Here is a 17,895-nt window from a genome sequence, read left to right as displayed (position 1 = left end):
AGGAATTGATAAACATGGTGATGGGTCTCTTAGGTGGACCCTCGACTCTCCTCATGAATGGGGGTGAGAAACATAACAGATCAACTTTTGCTTCTACTCTGGAAAACAGAAGTCATCTCAAGAGAAGGGGCTTCTGGATCACAGTGTTGATATTGCTGTCTTTTCTTAACAGAGCATAATTCGTGTAGTTTTCCACGACCGACGCCTGCAGTACACGGAGCACCAGCAGCTCGAGGGCTGGAGGTGGAGTCGGCCCGGGGACCGCATCCTTGATATAGGTGAGACTATTTCATTACAGTACCTGGGCAGTGTTTGGAAGCTGAATGATGTGTATGGAGTGTTTGCATCTGTGTTTAGTTTTTTTTTATATCCTACTGTCATAGGAATCCTGTAGATCTTTGGGTGGGAAGGAGATCTAGCACCGTAGGTCCCAAATAGATATCTCATTGGTGGCTTCACTTTTCACATGCATCTTGTAATTGTATGGAAATGCTTTCTCTTCTTGAATTTAATATTTTTAAAATTTTAGGGGTTTTCTTCTACAGATATTCCGCTGTCAGTTGGTATCTTGGATCCCAGGGCTAGCCCAACCCAGTTGAACACTGTTGAATTTCTCTGGGATCCGTCAAAGAGAGCCTCAGCATTCATTCAGGTAAGAGAGAAGTGATATTTCTGGGGTCAATACAGTGGGTGGATATCCTACAAAGACCTGAAGGGTTAGAGTAGCCAGGACATGAAGGAGAGACAAAGATGTTAATGATAATATACAAGCTCATGTGACAGTCATGTGTAATAATTTGTAGGATACTCACTAAACCAACTTGCTGGCTACTTGCTAACTTTGGAGTACTACCTGCTACAGCTAGGGTTTTCTTTAAAAAATACCCAGACACTGATGTTGCTTTCCAAGTGTAGGTTTTGTCTGGAGGAAACTGTTCATAATCTTGGTTTTGCTTGGTTTCCTCCTTCATGAGTATTTCTCATTCTGAACACCAACTCTGTTTTTAAGCTGTATGAAGGGTTCAAAGGATGCTTTTCCTGGTGCCCTGTTTCTTTCTGAACTGCTTGTTCTTCTAATTGTTTTGTCCTGAGGAACAGAAATGAAAACATATGAACTCTTCTGCCTTTCTTAGTTTTTTGGGAGGAGCCAAAATGTCATATTCAGGCAATTTCTGAAATTCAGATTTGCACAGGTTGCAACTGTCTCCAGAGATGAGCACAGCTTCTATTTTGCCAGGTACATTGCATCAGCACAGAATTTACTCCACGGAAACATGGAGGAGAGAAGGGGGTACCCTTCCGGGTGCAAATCGACACCTTTAAGCAGAACGAAAATGGTGAATACACAGAACACTTGCATTCTGCAAGCTGCCAGATCAAAGTGTTCAAGGTATGAGGTAGTTTTGGCTTTGTCATCAACTAGATTAAGGCACAGGAACATGCCAAGATTTTAAATTGTGTAGGAGTGATGCAAAGAGTGGAGTAAAAGAACAGACTTTTAGCTGGGTGTGCTTAAGATCTTAAAGAGGACTGTTGTGCACAAGGTGGCATAAACACTGAACTACACAGCAATTTTAATTGAATTCAAATGATCCAAGTGCTGCACCAAGACCTAGGCCAGTCCATTGTGCCTCAAACACTATGCAAGTACTGAGATATTTAGGGAATCTACAGGGTTTTGATGCTCGTAGGCAATCAAGACATTATGGCATCTCTAGTTGCTTTGGTTTAATCCTCCATGAACAATAAGAGTGTATCCTGGAGATCTTAAATACATTGTAGTTTTGGTGGGGGAGAGGGATTGTGTTTGTGTGGGTTTTGGGGGTTTTTTGGGTGGTTGTTGTTGTTTTTGGTTTTTGTTTGGTTTTTTTTTTTTTTTGGTTTTGTGAGGGGTTGGTTTGTTTTTTGTTTTGTTGGGTTTTTTTCAGCAGAGTTCCTCTCCATGCTACCACGGAGAGATTCAGAGAGAAAGCATCTCTGAAGCTCCTAATCTGGGCATGGTAGACCTGTAGCTACTTAACAACAAACTTTCCACAGACCTGTATTCTCAAAGGATCTGCTGCTCTAGTTTTGCTCCTGTGAGCAGTGTCTTTCTTGTTCCTGGAAAGATGGTACAAACACCAGTTGAGATGCATAACTGCTAGGGCTCATGGTCTGAAATGATTGAAATCACATCTCAGGACTGTGGTCAGCCTATTTTAGAATTGCAGTAGTCATTCATGGGTGATGTGTACAAACAGTAGAGATGCTCAACTAATTTTTTTTTTTTGTCTAGAAAATACAGATCTGATCTTGTTTCATATGTAAAGTCCCCATCAATCTTAAGGAAGCTTTTGTGAGCAGATTAGATAAATCTGTTGGCCTTTGTCTCCAAACTTGTAGTACTTGGTGTAAGGGAGAGCCTGTGCTTGTGCTTATAGCCTAAAGGAGCAGACAGAAAACAGAAGACTGACAGGGAAAAAATGGAAAAGAAGACCACCCAAGAGAAGGAGAAGTATCAGCCTTCCTATGAGACAACTATTCTCACAGAGGTAAAGCATTTTAGACACGTTGTACTACGTCATGTTGGGAGATAAATTTGAGAGAAAACATCATCTAACTGAGCCCTGGAGATTGTCTTGTGGAAACATGTATGCTCAGATCTGATTGAAATTGAGAGCGGAGTGAAATTATAAAATGACTCTTGCTGTTGAAATTTATGAAAGATGCCAAAACTTCTTATGTTTCAGGGTATAAACCAACCCTTAACAGCCTAGCTTTAAAAAATTATTTTCTCAATAGTCTTCTGTGCTCCTGGGCACTTGTCATGGCCCTCAGGTGCCAGTTGTAAGAGGTATTTTGTTTTTTTTAGAACTGTCTGGCAAAAGTTCATGTCAGTGATGGGGCACTTGAGCAGATGAATAGACCTGTCTGATGAAATGATTAATCTGTTTTTCTGTGAATGTGCCTATGAAGCTACTGTTACATACAAGATCTGAGAAGATTCTGGGTTGTACTCTGGGAGTATCTTGAATGTCTTATATTCTGATGCATCTGCTGTAGAGTTGTATGTGTTTCTACCCCTCCTTGTCATTACTAAGATTTATGTATAAATTTACCCTAGACCGCAGAATTACTAAGCAACAGGACTCAAGGAAGGCATTCAAAAGTGCAGTTCAGTCTCCCTATGGGAACATCTTGTCATTAGGTTTAGTTCTTGGTTTTTTGAAGTGGCTTGCTGGACTTCCAAAAATTACGTTAATTTATTTTTAATTTAAATCAACTTCCTGTTTGTGAGATCCAGTCCCTCCCACTCAGTTTTCCTCACGTTACCAGGAGCAACCAGCATGTTTCCTAATTGATAGACCTAATTCTACTGAGTTGGCAGATCCCAAACTCTCCTATGAACTCTGCTGCACTTTGACATATTGCATGGGGAAGTGTGAGTTGCCAAAGAGTTAAATATTTGCCAGTGCTTGTGGAGATGATAAAGTATTTGCTAGTGTTTGTGGAGATGATAAAGCTGCAAAGCTACACTTGTCTTCTTTTTATCATTGCAAACAAGGATATTACAGAGCATTTTCTTGAGCTCTTGATGGCAGGGGGCTCCAAAGGGGTAGATTCTCCTACTGATTACACTGGCTTAAATTCAGAACAGAGTCACCAATTCTAGCTGGGTTACTCTGGTTTTACAGTACTGTAATGGAATGTGGAGTCTGACCTATATTTGTGAAGGCTTTTAGTAGCTCTGTGTCTGTCTGTCTGTTTCTCCATGTAATATCCATTTATGACTGGAGCTATTTGACTGATCGCCAGAGGCTTTAGCAGGCTGGTTCAGATTCTGCTTTTTCACTGGTATAAACCTGAAGCAATGCCACTGAACCGTATTTGTCACTCTTGCCTGGATTTAATTAGGGATTTATAATTGAGACCAGGGGTGTTTCTGTATCATTGCTGCCTCCAGTCTGAGTTGACTTACTGGCGTTGCTCTGACTTACAGCTGTGCACACTTTGGCCCAGTGTTATTTGGGGACAGGCTTTGTGAAATGGGAGAAAGAAATGTGGAATGCACAACTGGAATCAATCTGGCCCCCTGACAGCCCACTTGGAGAGCAGTGTAGAAAATCCATGGCCCATCTCTTCCTCCCAGCAGGAGTGATGAGCTGAAGTTAGTGGCGTGGCAACAGCATGAATGTGGTATTAGAGGAGAATCGAATCCTTTATTTCCATCCTTATGAAAGTATCCCTGCTGCCCTTCTTCCAACAGTGCTCTCCCTGGCCAGATGTGCCTTATCAAATGAACAATGCTCCATCTCCAAGCTACAACAGTTCTCCCAACAGCTTCAACCTTGGAGATGGGTATGTAACAAATAAATGCTTTATCTTTCCTGTTGATGTGGTAGCCTTTGTGTGCATAAGCTTTGTGTGTCCGTGCATTTCATACCCTGGAAGAAGAGGTCAAGGACCACCCTTTCTGGGAAGGGGGAAAGTATGTCCCTAAAGTCTTTTAAGACCTTTTGTCCAGGAATTCCCTATAATTCGTATGTCCGCTGTTTATGTAGTGACTGTAAGATGAGCATCAGAGGACCACCAGGGCAATTCCTGGTGAGAACACACCATACCCTGTACCAATTCCCAGTATCTTCTCACAAGCTTGTTAGAGGCTTTCAGCAACTCTTTAGAGTTGTCATTTCTTCCTTACCTTCTATCTTGAGGTCGTTTGGGGTGCTGAATTCCCAGGTGAATGGGATGTAGAGAAATCCTGCCTGGGGCAAAACAGCTTGGGTTTTGAGAAGCCATTTCAGAACAAAGAACTGGTGGAGGCATGTTTAATTCATTAATATAGCCATCATAAAGAAACAGTTCTAGTAATCCTGAAATGCCTGAGATGATAACTGATGTCAGAAATGTACAGCAGGGTCCTTCAGTACTTCTGAGTCCTCCCTGAAGCATACTTTCCCCTAGGAATCTGGCATAGGCCTTTGTTTTTATTCTGGTAGGACTCTGCCAACTGACTGCCTTCCCACACAGTTTATTAATCAATCCATGTTGTATCACAACTTTTCAATCAGTGGCCTCAACCTATGAATAAGGAGAAACATTGAAATTACAAAATTTTGAGTTAATAGAGAGATCTGTTGAGCATTTTCTTCCAGTTGTAGATTATTAGCTCTTTGGTAAAATCCTTGACATGTTTAGAAGTCCTGTCTATGTTTAGGAGGATTTAGTAGAAATGTGGTTTTGTGTAATATAGTTAAATTGCTATTTACTGTGTTTAAAATAATGCTAGGGTTGAATTATAAGGTCCTTTATTCAATTTATTGAAGAATTATTATTAGGTTATTTCTGGCTCATAGAAATTTTGAGTTCAACTACCCTGTAGGTTACAATTTCCTTGCTTAGTTATGTCACATTAGTGAGTCACCAGTATACAAAAGCTTGAAAGAGGTCAGTAAATGTGAGTTTTTCCTCTATGTTGAGTAGGACCTCAACTGACCAACAAAAGGCTCAAGCAGAAAAAGTTTTTTTTATTCTTTTCTTGGTCCAGATTTTGAACACCTTTTTAAAAATCTGATAGAGAAAGAAAGCCAAATTGGTGTGTAACTTGTGAAAATTGAGTCAAATAGAGGAGAGCGGGAAGAGAATGGACACTGCAATGTAGAATTTAAAGTAATGTGTTTTTTTTTCTCTTTCAACTTTTATATAATTTCTTTTAGCAACAGTTCTCCAACCCACCAAATGGAGCTCCTGCCTCCCAGCAATGATGTAAGTACTTGAGATCATGTTAATGTGGTGCTTTTCTCTTTTAGGACACTGGTGAACAGTTCATTTCAAGACCTTCTTATTCTTTTTGCAATGTAGCATCTCCTTCCTTCTGCTTCTATTCAAGATGCCCAGCAGTGGCTTCATCGTAATAGGTTCTCTCCATTCTGTAGACTCTTCTCAAGTTTTTCGGGTGAGTTTAAACAGTCCAATTATTTTGGTTTTTGTTCCCTTTTGTAAAAGTGCAGCTCATGCTTCATATCAGTAGCATCTGCTGCTGGCCACTGTTGATGGGATCACTGGTCTGATCCAGTGTGGTTGTTCTTTTGTTCTTAGAGTAATTAGCATTTATCAGAACAGTTTGTAGACATACAGAATAGGTAAAGATGGAAGAGAATGAATTAAAATGGAAGGGAATTCTTGAGTTCATTAAGTGCAACTGTCTGCTTGAAGCAAGTCCAGAACCTTGTGGAGTTGCCTTTGAGTATCTCCAAGGTTGGAAATTCCACAGTCTTTTTAAACAACCTCTTCAAATACTTAACTACTCTCACAGTGAAAATGGTTTTTCTTATATCTAATCAGCATTTTCCATCTTCTGTCTGCTGTCTCTCATCCTGTCCCTGTGCACGTTTTGAGAAATACCTGTTTTCATCTTCGATGTACCCTCCCATTAGGTAGTTGTACAAACCAGAAGGATGGTGGAAGGGGCAATTGTTAGAAATGTTGAAACCATGAGGAGCCTCTCTCTGACTTGCAACATGATTAAATAACCTGGTGAACGTGACAGTTACAGAAAATTGGGTCATTTAATGGCCAGTTAAATATCTAGCTTGTTTCTGAGTTGGCTAGAATATTTTCCAGTGTAGCACTGCTCTTTTGGCAGCTTCTAGCTTTCTGTTTCACAAGGACTGATCTGAAGTGTACACCTCTCTGAATTTGCAACTTTTCTATGCAAACCAGCTGGTTGAGTTTTGTGGATTCTCTCCCTCTGCCCTTTCCTGCTGCCCATGCACACAGTTTGGATACTAAGATTTGCTTAACTTCTGAAAAAAATCAATTTGAAATATGTAGGTGCCGACTTACTGAAGATGTCCAAAGAAGATTTTGTTCAAATCTGTGGACCTGCTGATGGAATTCGGCTTTTTAATGCAATTAAAGGAAGGTTTGTACTATTTCCTTCTTTTTTTTTTTTTTTTTTTACAGCATCCTTTCAGTGTTAAGTAGAAGTTAATCCTGGAGCTATAGCATTTAGGCTTCCTTTTAGTACTTCAGAGAGGTTTTCTCAGAGGCTGGAGATCACAATGGTATTCAAATCCAAACACAGCTCAGAAATTTTGCCAATATATGAAGCAGCATAATGTGGATCTTCAATGGTTTATTTGCTACCAGCTGATAGCTTACATCCATTTCCTGAGAGACACAGCCTACAATACCCTATGTTAAATCTCCATCAGAGGTAACAAACAACAAAACAACAAACCCCTGGAGCCTCAAGTGACTCTTAAACGTACTTTCATTGCAGTAACCTCAGAAATTCTAGAGCTGGGCAGGATTTAAATCAGTAGAGTCAGGTGTGATGAACTGCTTGACAACTGCTGTAAACTGTTTAGTCTTATCCGATCCTGAAAAGATTAAGGTGCTCTGCACTACCTCCCAGGGGTCTCTTAATAAATGTCCTAAGACATGTAGTCACCAGCATCAAGACTGTCCCTTAGTTTGTTATTTATGCACAGCCTGAATGATTCCATCTCTCATTGTTTGGTAGCTGACTTGAAACAATTTTACATCTACTAAATAACTTACTACTATTTTTTATTAATCCATAGAAATGTAAGGCCCAAGATGACAATTTATGTCTGTCAAGAACCAGAGCAAAACAGGTCCCATCTCCACCAAAAAAGAGACAATGGAGATGGCAGTCTTTGTGGTAAGTTTTTATGTATGGATCTCATTAAACACTTACCTGGTAAGAATGCTACTTTCTGCCTGAGGTCCTGTGTGGGACACTAGTGTCCTGAAGAGTTTGAAGAGGTCCTGTTTATCCCACTTCTGCCACTTTGGTTAATAGTTCCAGGTCTACAAATTCCAACATACCATCTGTCTGGGGAACAGACCCAACTTACAACCTAGCTGCAGAATGCCACAGCAAAATCTTTATTCAGTTATTAGTAGGGAAAACAGCATTAAAAAAACTACCCTTCTGTCCACAATTTACTTTAGATTATGTCTTGTCTGAAAAAATTCCAGGAAGTGGAAGGTCACTGGGCCCTAAAGTGAGGTTCTAATTCTTGAAAGTTCAAAGCTTTTGGGGACTTGTCATGTCTCATGGCATGATGTACAATCAAATGAGAATAGAGATCGTCCTTAATTCTTGCACTTAGTAAATAACCAGGCATAACTTTCCTACCTGGTTCCTGTAATTTGGTTTGGATTTATAAAACAATGCTGTCGCCTGTAGTTACCTTATACATTGTCTGCTTTAGTTTGTGCCTATGGGATTAGTGGATGGTATCTAATAAAATACTGCTTTTGTGTTACATAGTATCATAAGTTTGACATATTTTTTAAAAAATATCAAAATCAGTAGAAGTAGATTATCAAAAAATATTAGCATCTTTATGAGAGGGCTTTTTTAGTGCCACATGATGCATGTTGTCATTAGTCCCTGTGTTTTCCTCTAGGTAAAAGTTGTGTATTCTTTAATTGCCTGCTGCATCCAAGTACTGGGGTTTTTTTTCTGCATCAAGCTAGGTATTTTAAAGGAACAAAGCTTGTTTATCTACTGCCAAGTTTTGAACCTTCATTTTAAACCCATTTGGTTGTTGAAGCTGAGGATCTTGGTACAATCTGTATGTGCTGTTCTGTAAATACTTTCAATTTGTTGCAGTATATCATGCAATCTTCTTAGAAGAATTGACCACGCTGGAATTAATGGAGAAGATTGCAAACTTGTACAGCATTTCTCCACAGCAGATAAACCGGATCTATCGGCAGGGACCCACAGGGATCCATGTATTGGTGAGCAATGAGGTAAGGGGTTAATGCAAACTTTGTTGGAGCTGTAACAATTGTCTGACTTCTTGATGCTAGAATGAACTTTCAGATTATGGAATGCATCTTCAAGCATTGCAAAGTTACTAATCCCAGCAAGTCAAAGCAAATACTTAGAGCGAATCAGTCATGCATAGCATTGGTTTTGGTGTAAGAGGTTGGGTTTTTTGTTTGGTTTTTTTTAAGCAAAACAAAACAGAATAAAATTGCTCATTTGTTGCTCTCTACAACTACCTTAAAGGAGATTGTAGCAAGGTGGGGCCGAGTCTCTTCTCCCAAGTGACAAGTGACAGGATGAGAGGAAATGGCATCAAGTTGCACCAGGGCAAGTTTAGATTCCATATTAGGAAAAAATCTGTTCACTGAAAGAGTTGTCAAGCATTGGAACAGGCTGCCCAAGGAGGTGGCTGAGTCACCCTCCCTGGGGCTGTTAAAGATGTGTAGATGTGGCACTTATGGACATGGTCTGGTGATGGACTTGCTGGCGCTAGGTCAACATTTGGGCTTGATGGTCTTAGAGGTTTTTTCCAACCTAAATGATTCTATGAATATCTTTTCATTTTTACTACTTACACAAATTTTGAAGTGAGGATCTAAAGTAAGAACAACCATTAAAATTAAATAATTAAGTTTCTTAAGGCAAGTTTGAAAATCTGTAGGGCAATTAGTATTACATCTTGGCCAGTGATTACAGCCACTGGGTCACTCAGTGCCATATAAGTGCATGCTATAATTTAATGGACCTCTGCTAGCTGTTTGTGTCCCATTATAGGACGGCTTAATGTAGTCCATTCCATTAACTTTGAGGTTAATAGTGAGTTGCCCTTCTTCCTCTTTTCCCCCTACTAAATTACTTACTCATTCATGCACCAGAATCACTTAAGGAACTTCATTTATAAGAAGCATTGTTAAAACAAATGAAGCAGAGCATAGGTTTCAACTGGAGCCTAAACTGAAGGCTGTAATGCTTATTCCTGAAGTCTCCTTGCTATTCCAGCCTGATTAAATCTGAAACTTTGATGCTTTATGGATGCAAAGTGCTTGGAGGCAACACTTGGTAGGGGAATTGCATGAACCAGCTTGGGTATAAGGCTTAAAGTATTTGTTTAAGTCAATTATTAACAATGTCTATGGCTTTTTAAATATTTTTTCTTGTTTTAGTACTATAGCAGCAAGAGTGAGGCACTCTGTGAGTGTACTTCATGCATCGTTAGGCAGAAAAACACAAACTGGCCAGTGAAGTTTGATTTGCAGGAGCAGGGTCTGGATGTTAAACCCAAAAGAGAATAGAGGGATTAGTCTAAGTTGGAAATGGTATTTTGGTGTGAGAACTTAGAGCTGGAAGGTGCACTGCTTGAATGCTGTTCAGTATCTAGAAGGCTTTTTCTTAAAGCTGGATTTTATGAGCTCATCAGACAGGATCTGGTCACATCTCCCTCCTTTCAAGTTGTGTCCAGCGTCTGCTTCAACTGTACGAGACACCTCCTGAAGGTAGTTAACCTCCTCTGTCCCACATAACTGCTCTAAGATGGGGGGAACCATTGACTAAGGATGAAGCTTAAATGGGCTTTTCATGTTGGATCTGAAGTCATCTGAATTTCTGAACTCACCTGTTTATTTAGGGATGTCTCTAGAACCTGCATCTGTTCTGAAAATCCAGTTGTTTCTCATTAATAACTCAAATAGCTTTAGGTTCTAATCTTTCTTCCCGTGATTTGCCTTGCCTCTTATGGTAGTTTCACTAAGATTCCTGTTCCTTGATGAAATACAAACAGGTAAATGGCTCCTGCAAGCACAGCATCTGTACTAATGTCTGATCAGCAGATGGACACTGCTGAGATGGCTTTTCAGTTGCAATTCCTTTATCCAACAAGGAGTCCATTTCCTGGGGCTTACCCACCTCTACATGTTATTAAATGCTAATGTAAGCTCAACTGAGCTCCATAGTTTAGCTGAATTGTGTAATTACCACTGTTAGATCTTAGGACAGAGTCTGTCTTCATCCAGTCTGAACTAGAACAGCTTCACTGAAGGCAATTAAGAGCATGATCTTTAATAGAATAACTGGAGTGGTATAAGAACCTGCAGGATCAGGAGCTGCAAAGAGGATGGTAAATTGCTGAATAAGCTGGATCAGCTTCAGGCAGGCACTTCTAGCATGAGCTTCTCTTAAACACACTAGCAACTGCGAGGACCTTAATTAATCAGCCGTGTACTTTAATAATCTCATGGGCAGGGTTACTCAGGACTGTAGGACTAGACAACAAATGCTGTTTGATACCTCTCCTCCAAGTCTATACTGATACTGAAAGAAACTTGGATTTAATTGCTAAAAATATGTTGTGTTGGCTTTTTTGCTTCTACCCTTCAGATGGTGCAAAACTTCCAAGATGAATCTTGTTTTGTTATCAGCACATTAAAAGGTATGTATTGCTGCTGCTATTACCTGTGGCTCTAAAGATAATTCGTGCTTTCAATTGCACTAAATGTTATCACAAACTCAGTGCTGTTATCCTGAAAAGATAATCTAATTTAGTGTAAGTCGAGGTGTTGACTGCATTACGATAGACTGATTGATCTTATGCTTTCCTCTCAGTTAGTATTATAAAAATTTCATAAATTCATTGATACCACTGACATAAATAAGCAGAAAAACTTATAGTAAAATTATAAAAGATGACAGTATGTGGGTTTTTTAATGTAAATTATTTGACCTAGATGCTCAGCATTGATTTTCATGGGTGGGTTGTGGACCAAGAGTAGAAACTATTGTAGACTACCTAGGAAGAAAATCTGAAGTTCTGTACCTCTGATGTTTCCTAAAAGCAATGAAAACTCATTTTGCATTTCTTTGTTACAGCTGAAAGCAATGATGGCTACCACATCATTTTAAAATGACCGTGCTGCACAGAGAGACTTTAACAGCCTAAAATTTTAGTGCCTCACTGAGATTGCTACAACCTAGACTGGAAACATGAAGAACCTTCTGGATAAATGCTCCTGTGAACTAAGAATTACCAAACAGCTTAAGGAAAAACTTGCTTTTACAGATATACATTTTTTGTGGTGTGTGATTTTGGTTTTGCTTTTTTTTTTTTAAGCTGGAGCTGAGAACATCCTCAAAGCTTGTACATGTTTCTTCCTCCCTCCCTTCCTCTTCAGTCTTAAAAGTTGTAGAGGTTTCTGCTTATTACTTTGAAACATCTGCCTTGTACTAAAGGGAAATGAAAGATAAACAAATTCCAATTCTCTAGAACCCTCATGGTTGAGCAAATTGATTTACTTACTGTTCTGAGTGCTCTCTTGCTTTCAACATACACCCTACTGCTGATGGATGTAGACTCCCTGGGGGTCCTCTTTTACTCCTGGAGGTGGAAGGCTTGGGGCTACATCCAAAACCAGTTTGGGCAATACAGAGGATGGATTTGGTGCCCAGTCTTCACCCAAAGTGTCAGCTCTGGAAGCCCACACCTAGCTGATCTCCACCTGCAGATGTGCTCAAAGTCCAGAGACCCTGGTCCCCCCTGACAGAACTTCTGTAGTGCTAATCCAACAGAACAGTTTTTGGGGGGTTCAAAGGAGCACAGACAACCTGAGGCAAGCAGTTCAGTAGCATACCATTATCTTAGAGTAGTCTCCCTGAATGGAGTCTATGAATGTTTTCTGAGGAAATGCTTTGAACATTGAAAGTTATAGGGCTCATGACAAATTCATACTGTGGATTTATTCTACTCTACAAGGTTGTGATTGACTGCTGTCTTTACTGCAACTGGGAATTAGGTTTTATAATCTTAATGAATTTTTTTCCTATTACTTACTAAAGTAAAACTGAGTTTTGATCAAGTGCAGGTAACAGATCATCTTAGTTACTGCTTCTTATATCCTTGCTCTTTCACTCTTGACTCCTGTTTACAATATGTGTAACTGTGGTCAACTCCACCCTTCCTTGGCCTTTTGGGATGCTCTCCAGGCTCCATTAAGCTAAAAAAGTGGCTTCCACTGATGTCAGAGGCAAACTGGATCACACCTTTCTTGCATGGATGAAGCCATTTCATTTTTGATAGCTAAGTAATAAGGCTATTTCCCAAACTGAATGTCTATATAGCATCAAAATCTGATTCTTGAATATTTAATTTCATCCTGAATTGACATGGAAAGCTGAAATACCAAACATTTTCCTGGAATGGAAATTTTTCAAAAAATGAGAAATTGTCAGCTGGAAAACACTGAATAAAATGTTCCAGCCTTTTGAAATGGAAACATTTAATTAAATCCATTTGGCCCTTAAAGCAGCATCAGTTTGAGCTACTGTTACAGCCCTCAGAAATTCTCATTCAAGTGTTTTGCGCGCTGTGTCTGCCTTGGGGATGAGCGCTTTGGCTGAATTACAGATCCCGTGATGCTCTTACCGTGGGTTAGTCAAACACGGAATGCGTCATGAAGGCTGGAGAGGTGCCCAGGGAAAGAGGGGACCATGGAACCCTTGAATTATAGCTCCCAGCTGACACTAGAGGAATTCGGACAGACGTGAACTGATATTTTTCTGACAAAAATTATGTGTTTCAAGTTTTCCCAACAGAAATAAACAGCAAAATATTGAGAAAAGCAACCTTTTTTTCATTAAAAGCAACAAGTTTTGCGCAAAAACCCCACCCATCCCCACTGATTTTTTTTCTTTTTCTTTGCACCGAAAATAATACTAGAATAGAAAAGTCGTGTTACAATGGGAAAACCTTCAGCCAACTCAGCTAATTGAGTAACAGTGCCTACTTAAGCACGATCTTGCTAAACTGGCTGTCCTGGATGCTCCATGAATTGTGGTGTTTCTCCAAAAACGATGCCTAGGCTCTGGGGCATGGTGATTCCTCCCTCTGAAGTAAAGGAATCGAAGCTTCTTGGTTGAGGACCAGGTTGTGTAGGTGAGGAGGAGCTCCTGGCCATGGGCACTGGGGCTTCCAGGTGGTGGCTACGCAGTTACAACTACCTTCCAAAACAGTGGATAAATTCCAGATGTTTTTGTGAGTATACAGGACCAATGTGCTCCCATGTACCAGGGGCTGTTTGGTTTATGTTGTAGAAAGTGCTGTTGAAGATGTCTGTTTGCTGTGCTTTTTCATCCTGTTCTGTAATATTGGCCCAATACAGGCTATAGCTGTTATTGGCATGTGACTCAGGTGAATCTGACCTCATGAGAACTCTTTAAAATAGACCTTGAAGTTGCCAGGAGTGCAGTCTGTATCATATCCACTTAGGTGAGGTAGCCCTGTAATTGAGGGAACACAGCAATACTGAAACACAGCAGAGTGAAGAAAGGGTAGAGGTAGCTTTGCTCCCAGAGTTAGAAACTGAGATCTCTTTGCTTATTTTTAAAAGTCTGACGTCTTGATTCTTTAAAAAAAACCCTCTTTCCCTAAGGAATTATATGCAAAAGCCCTCATAGTGTTTCATTAGCACTTGCTTGATCAATTTTGAACAAAAATAAGTCTGTTAGGGTCTTGCTGTATTTAGATTTTTAAAAATAAAATTTTATACTGATATGAGGGTGAATTGACAATATATCTTGCTTTTCTTTCTATGCTCTAAGAAGGTATAACAGAGCAAATAATCCCATAGATTATAAACACTGTCCTGCTGGGTGGGCTCTACTGTTTTATCTGTGTTAGCCTCTTGTTAGGCTGTACAGCTTTAATGTGTGTGTAATATCTACATGCCCTTGACAGGGTAGTTCTAGTCCTTGTTGAACCTCTGTAGTCACAGCAGAAATTTGGAGGTTTGTGGTCAAGTAACATACACACCTATGAAGACATAGCACAGCTGTTTTGGTGTCTAGGAGGCTGTTGAATTACTACAACTTAGAACTGTAGAATATCTTGAGTTGAAAGGGACCCATAAGTGTCATAGAGTCCAATGCTCTGCTCCTTACAGGAGTACCCAAAACTAAACCGATGTCTAAGAGCGTCATCCAGAGCATACTTGCTTCTTGGACTCTGGCAGGCTTGGTGCCATGATCAAGGGCAAGAAAAGTCCCTGGGGAGACTGTTCCAGTGACTGACTACCCTCTCAGGGAAGAACTTTTCTCCAGTGTCCCATCTGAACTTGCCCTGATCCAGCTTCATTTCATTCCCTTGCATGCTATTGCTGGTCCTGATAGAGTAGATCAGGATCTCCCCCTTCACTGCCCCCTTGAGGAAGGTGCAGAATGTGTTTTATCTCTGGGGGTTAGGAAAACATGTTGCACCCTTTGCCCTTTTTCCATGATGCTGCGTAACCAGCTGGTTGTTTTACAGGGGCAAACTGGCCACTCGTGGCTGAGGGGTTGGTGCATGTGGTCAGGGCAATGTTGGTGTGAGACTGGACTGCTGAGGAACCTTCCCCTCTCCTTCCCAGAACCGTAAAAACAAACCCTTGCCCTGTTGAAACTGAGTTTGTCCATGCAGGAACCACGCAAAGCCTTCAGGATTTATTTTAGTGGCTTATGTGAGGAATGAGAGAGAGAGAGACTTGTCTCACCTGTGGAAGTGCCAGGTAATCTTAGACCCTCCCTGTGGCTGCAGAGGGTCTGCTGCCCCTGGATGAATTCCTTTGAATTATTTGTGGATGTGACAAGCTCCAGAAGGAAGCTTTTGTTTCCTCAAGACTGGAGGAAGCACAAATGGTTAGTCTGGGATAGACACCTAAATTCTAGATAGGTTAAAGGCAAGGGAGGTGATTGGCTCCCGCTCATCTAAACATCCAAAAGAGTTCTGCATTTACTTTGCTCCTAAGTGTCTGTTACACTTATTTTTGCTTTTTATCTGTTGTTGTTGCTCCTATTCCTTTTTTGAAAAGCAACAAATGAAACTTGCTCAAAGTGGTTTAAATGAGACTTTTTTCAGCTATATGTGAAATTTGTACAGCAGACCTTTATACGGACTGGGTTTTAGGATAACAGTGAATGATATGGTTTCCCAAACTGTCCAGCTCTTCAGTTTTATGTATGATGACAGCCACTATGAGTAGAAGTGGGTTTGCTGGGAATGAAAAGGCAGAATCATCATGTGATTTATACCAATACTGCAGCCAGTACTACAAAGTATAAACCCATGTTCTCGTCAGATCTGTACTGTCTGTTCGAAACTATTTCATGAATTGTGGCATTTTCTCTATCAACTGAGTAAATTGATACAGATCAGTTAGTATGACTCTGGTGATGTCCTGAGAACTCACAGAAATGCCCATGATACACAACTGAAGGGGCAAATAATCTGGTGATAAAAATTTGGCCATCTGACTGAGGTGTCAGGACTGGTGCTATTAAAATGAAAGCTGTTCTTTCAGCTGGCCCTGCATGATTAATTGGCTAAAATAATCATTCAATCTGGAAGACACTGGAGTTCTCATTTTCTTAGTGTGAAATTTAACAGGCTGAAGTTTCAAGGCTTGGATGTGGTAAAAGGATTCTTGCAGTTGAGAAGCCCTGAATGGCATTCTCCCTATAATGTAACATATACATATATATGCATATATATATATCTCCACATACATACTGTACTGTATCAACACATGTTTGTGCTGAGTACATGTGTTCTTTGGCTTTAACTGGTACTCTGCTTTGTTTAACTGCAGTTCAATGTAAAAGACACTGGTTGACCAAGCTTCAAAACCCAGCCATTCCTTGGGTAGAAGTGTAAAAGTCCATAATAGCAACTCTAGGTGATTTGGACACAGTACACTTGGAGTGATGTAAATTTGGTGAATTTCTGCAATATAAATCCCAGGCCTTGGTGAAGAAGAGCATATTGTTGCACTAACACTGCAGTTCTATATTGCAGCTTCTGAAAATTAGTTAGAATAACAGAGAAATAGATTGCCCAATGCTTTGTGAACTAGTAAGGCTACTCCCTAAGCACAACAACCATACGATGACTTTTCCTAGCTCGATGTTGTATTGCTTAAGCATTGGCTGTAATTCTAACAATCATCTGGTGAATGACTGGGACAGGTTTCTTTGTCTGTATCTGTTTTGGGCTTTTTTGACTTCTCAAAGAAATGCTTCTATTCAGACTGTAGCTTCTCTTTCTCCTCCAGTTATGAAATGGTTTAACTTTATGGTACTAGTAGAAATATTTTCGTAAGATTATAATCTTTTTGACAGCACAGGGTACTCAGAGTGGGGAGTGTTTGGCTTTGATCATCACTACTGTGGGTGAATATGAGAAGGCAGACTGTATCTGACATCCTTGCTTCTCTCTAACAAATGGGTTAAGCTAGTGCCTAATTTTTTTGTGCATTTTTGATTTATACCTTTTTTTTTTTTTTGCCATTCCCTCAAAATTCTGCTCCCTGGCAGGGGATGCATTGGCGAGTAGTTGGTGTATTCAACTCCTTTAAGTAGGCTGGTGTTGTCCCAGTTTGCTTGGAGTGAGTGTTTATCTTTCAAAGGGCCGGGGAGTTACCTCTCTTCACTGACAGTGCAGCCGTTTGAAGCAGGCGATGCTGACCACAAAGTTGGCATGATGGGCAAGGGCGAGTGGAGGTGGGTCGATGGGAGGCTGAGGCGTTACCAGTTGTGAGTAAATACTGCCACACTCTTTGTCTTTTTTGTTTTGGTTTTGGTTTTTTTTGTACATGAATTAAAAAAAAAAAAAAAAAGAAAAAAGCATATTTTGCACTGGCTCTTGTACTGTTGTGCAGAAGAAATCTGTATCTAGAATCTGTGCTCCAGTCAAAATGCAAATAAATCTGTTTGTAAGAAGCACGGGTTTGGTTTCTGCTTTACTTGGTGTGGATGGACACAGGAGAGCCTTGGCATCGGCTCCTACTTGGTAGGCAGGTGTAAGGTGCTGGGCACCCTCTCAAAATGAGTGGGAGCAGAGTTTGCAAAGTGCTGGCGAGAGAATGTCAACTGTAGCCAAATGTCCTGCAGCATTTTCTTCGACTTGGGGCAGACTTCATTTCTCCACAGCACAATGCAGTGACTGGTTCGTGTTTAATCCAGGTCAAGGCATAAGGAGAAATGCCTCATTCTTGAAGATGCTGTGACAATGGGCATATACTTTAGTGAGAACACCAGCTGCATTAGATGACAGCTGGTTTTGGTCTTGCAGTGCTCAGAAGACACGG

At 40.3% G+C, this 17,895-nt stretch overlaps 1 protein-coding gene across 3 annotated transcripts in view; it reads left to right on the top strand.

Moving 5' to 3' along the window:
* Window positions 1–17,527, top strand: part of TFCP2L1 (transcription factor CP2 like 1) — a 37,333-nt gene extending 19,806 nt beyond the window's left edge. For 2 of the 3 annotated variants that reach the window (XM_032693030.1, XM_032693031.1), the window contains 12 exons: window positions 173–278; window positions 546–652; window positions 1,238–1,390; window positions 2,421–2,531; window positions 4,247–4,338; window positions 5,697–5,745; window positions 5,842–5,935; window positions 6,814–6,904; window positions 7,569–7,669; window positions 8,630–8,772; window positions 11,165–11,216; window positions 11,654–17,527. In XM_032693030.1, coding sequence (XP_032548921.1) covers window positions 173–278; window positions 546–652; window positions 1,238–1,390; window positions 2,421–2,531; window positions 4,247–4,338; window positions 5,697–5,745; window positions 5,842–5,935; window positions 6,814–6,904; window positions 7,569–7,669; window positions 8,630–8,772; window positions 11,165–11,216; window positions 11,654–11,691 — 1,137 coding nt within the window. In that variant the 3' untranslated portion in view covers window positions 11,692–17,527. Of the gene's footprint in view, window positions 1–172; window positions 279–545; window positions 653–1,237; window positions 1,391–2,420; window positions 2,532–4,246; window positions 4,339–5,696; window positions 5,746–5,789; window positions 5,936–6,813; window positions 6,905–7,568; window positions 7,670–8,629; window positions 8,773–11,164; window positions 11,217–11,653 lie in introns of all 3 variants that reach the window. The other variant, XR_004357982.1, reaches the window with a different exon arrangement.
* The last annotated feature ends 368 nt before the right edge of the window (window positions 17,528–17,895 follow it).

The sequence above is a fragment of the Chiroxiphia lanceolata genome, chromosome 7 (genome assembly GCF_009829145.1).
Source record: "Chiroxiphia lanceolata isolate bChiLan1 chromosome 7, bChiLan1.pri, whole genome shotgun sequence".
NCBI lineage: Eukaryota > Metazoa > Chordata > Aves > Passeriformes > Pipridae > Chiroxiphia > Chiroxiphia lanceolata.
This window is presented reverse-complemented; position numbering and strand designations above follow the sequence as displayed.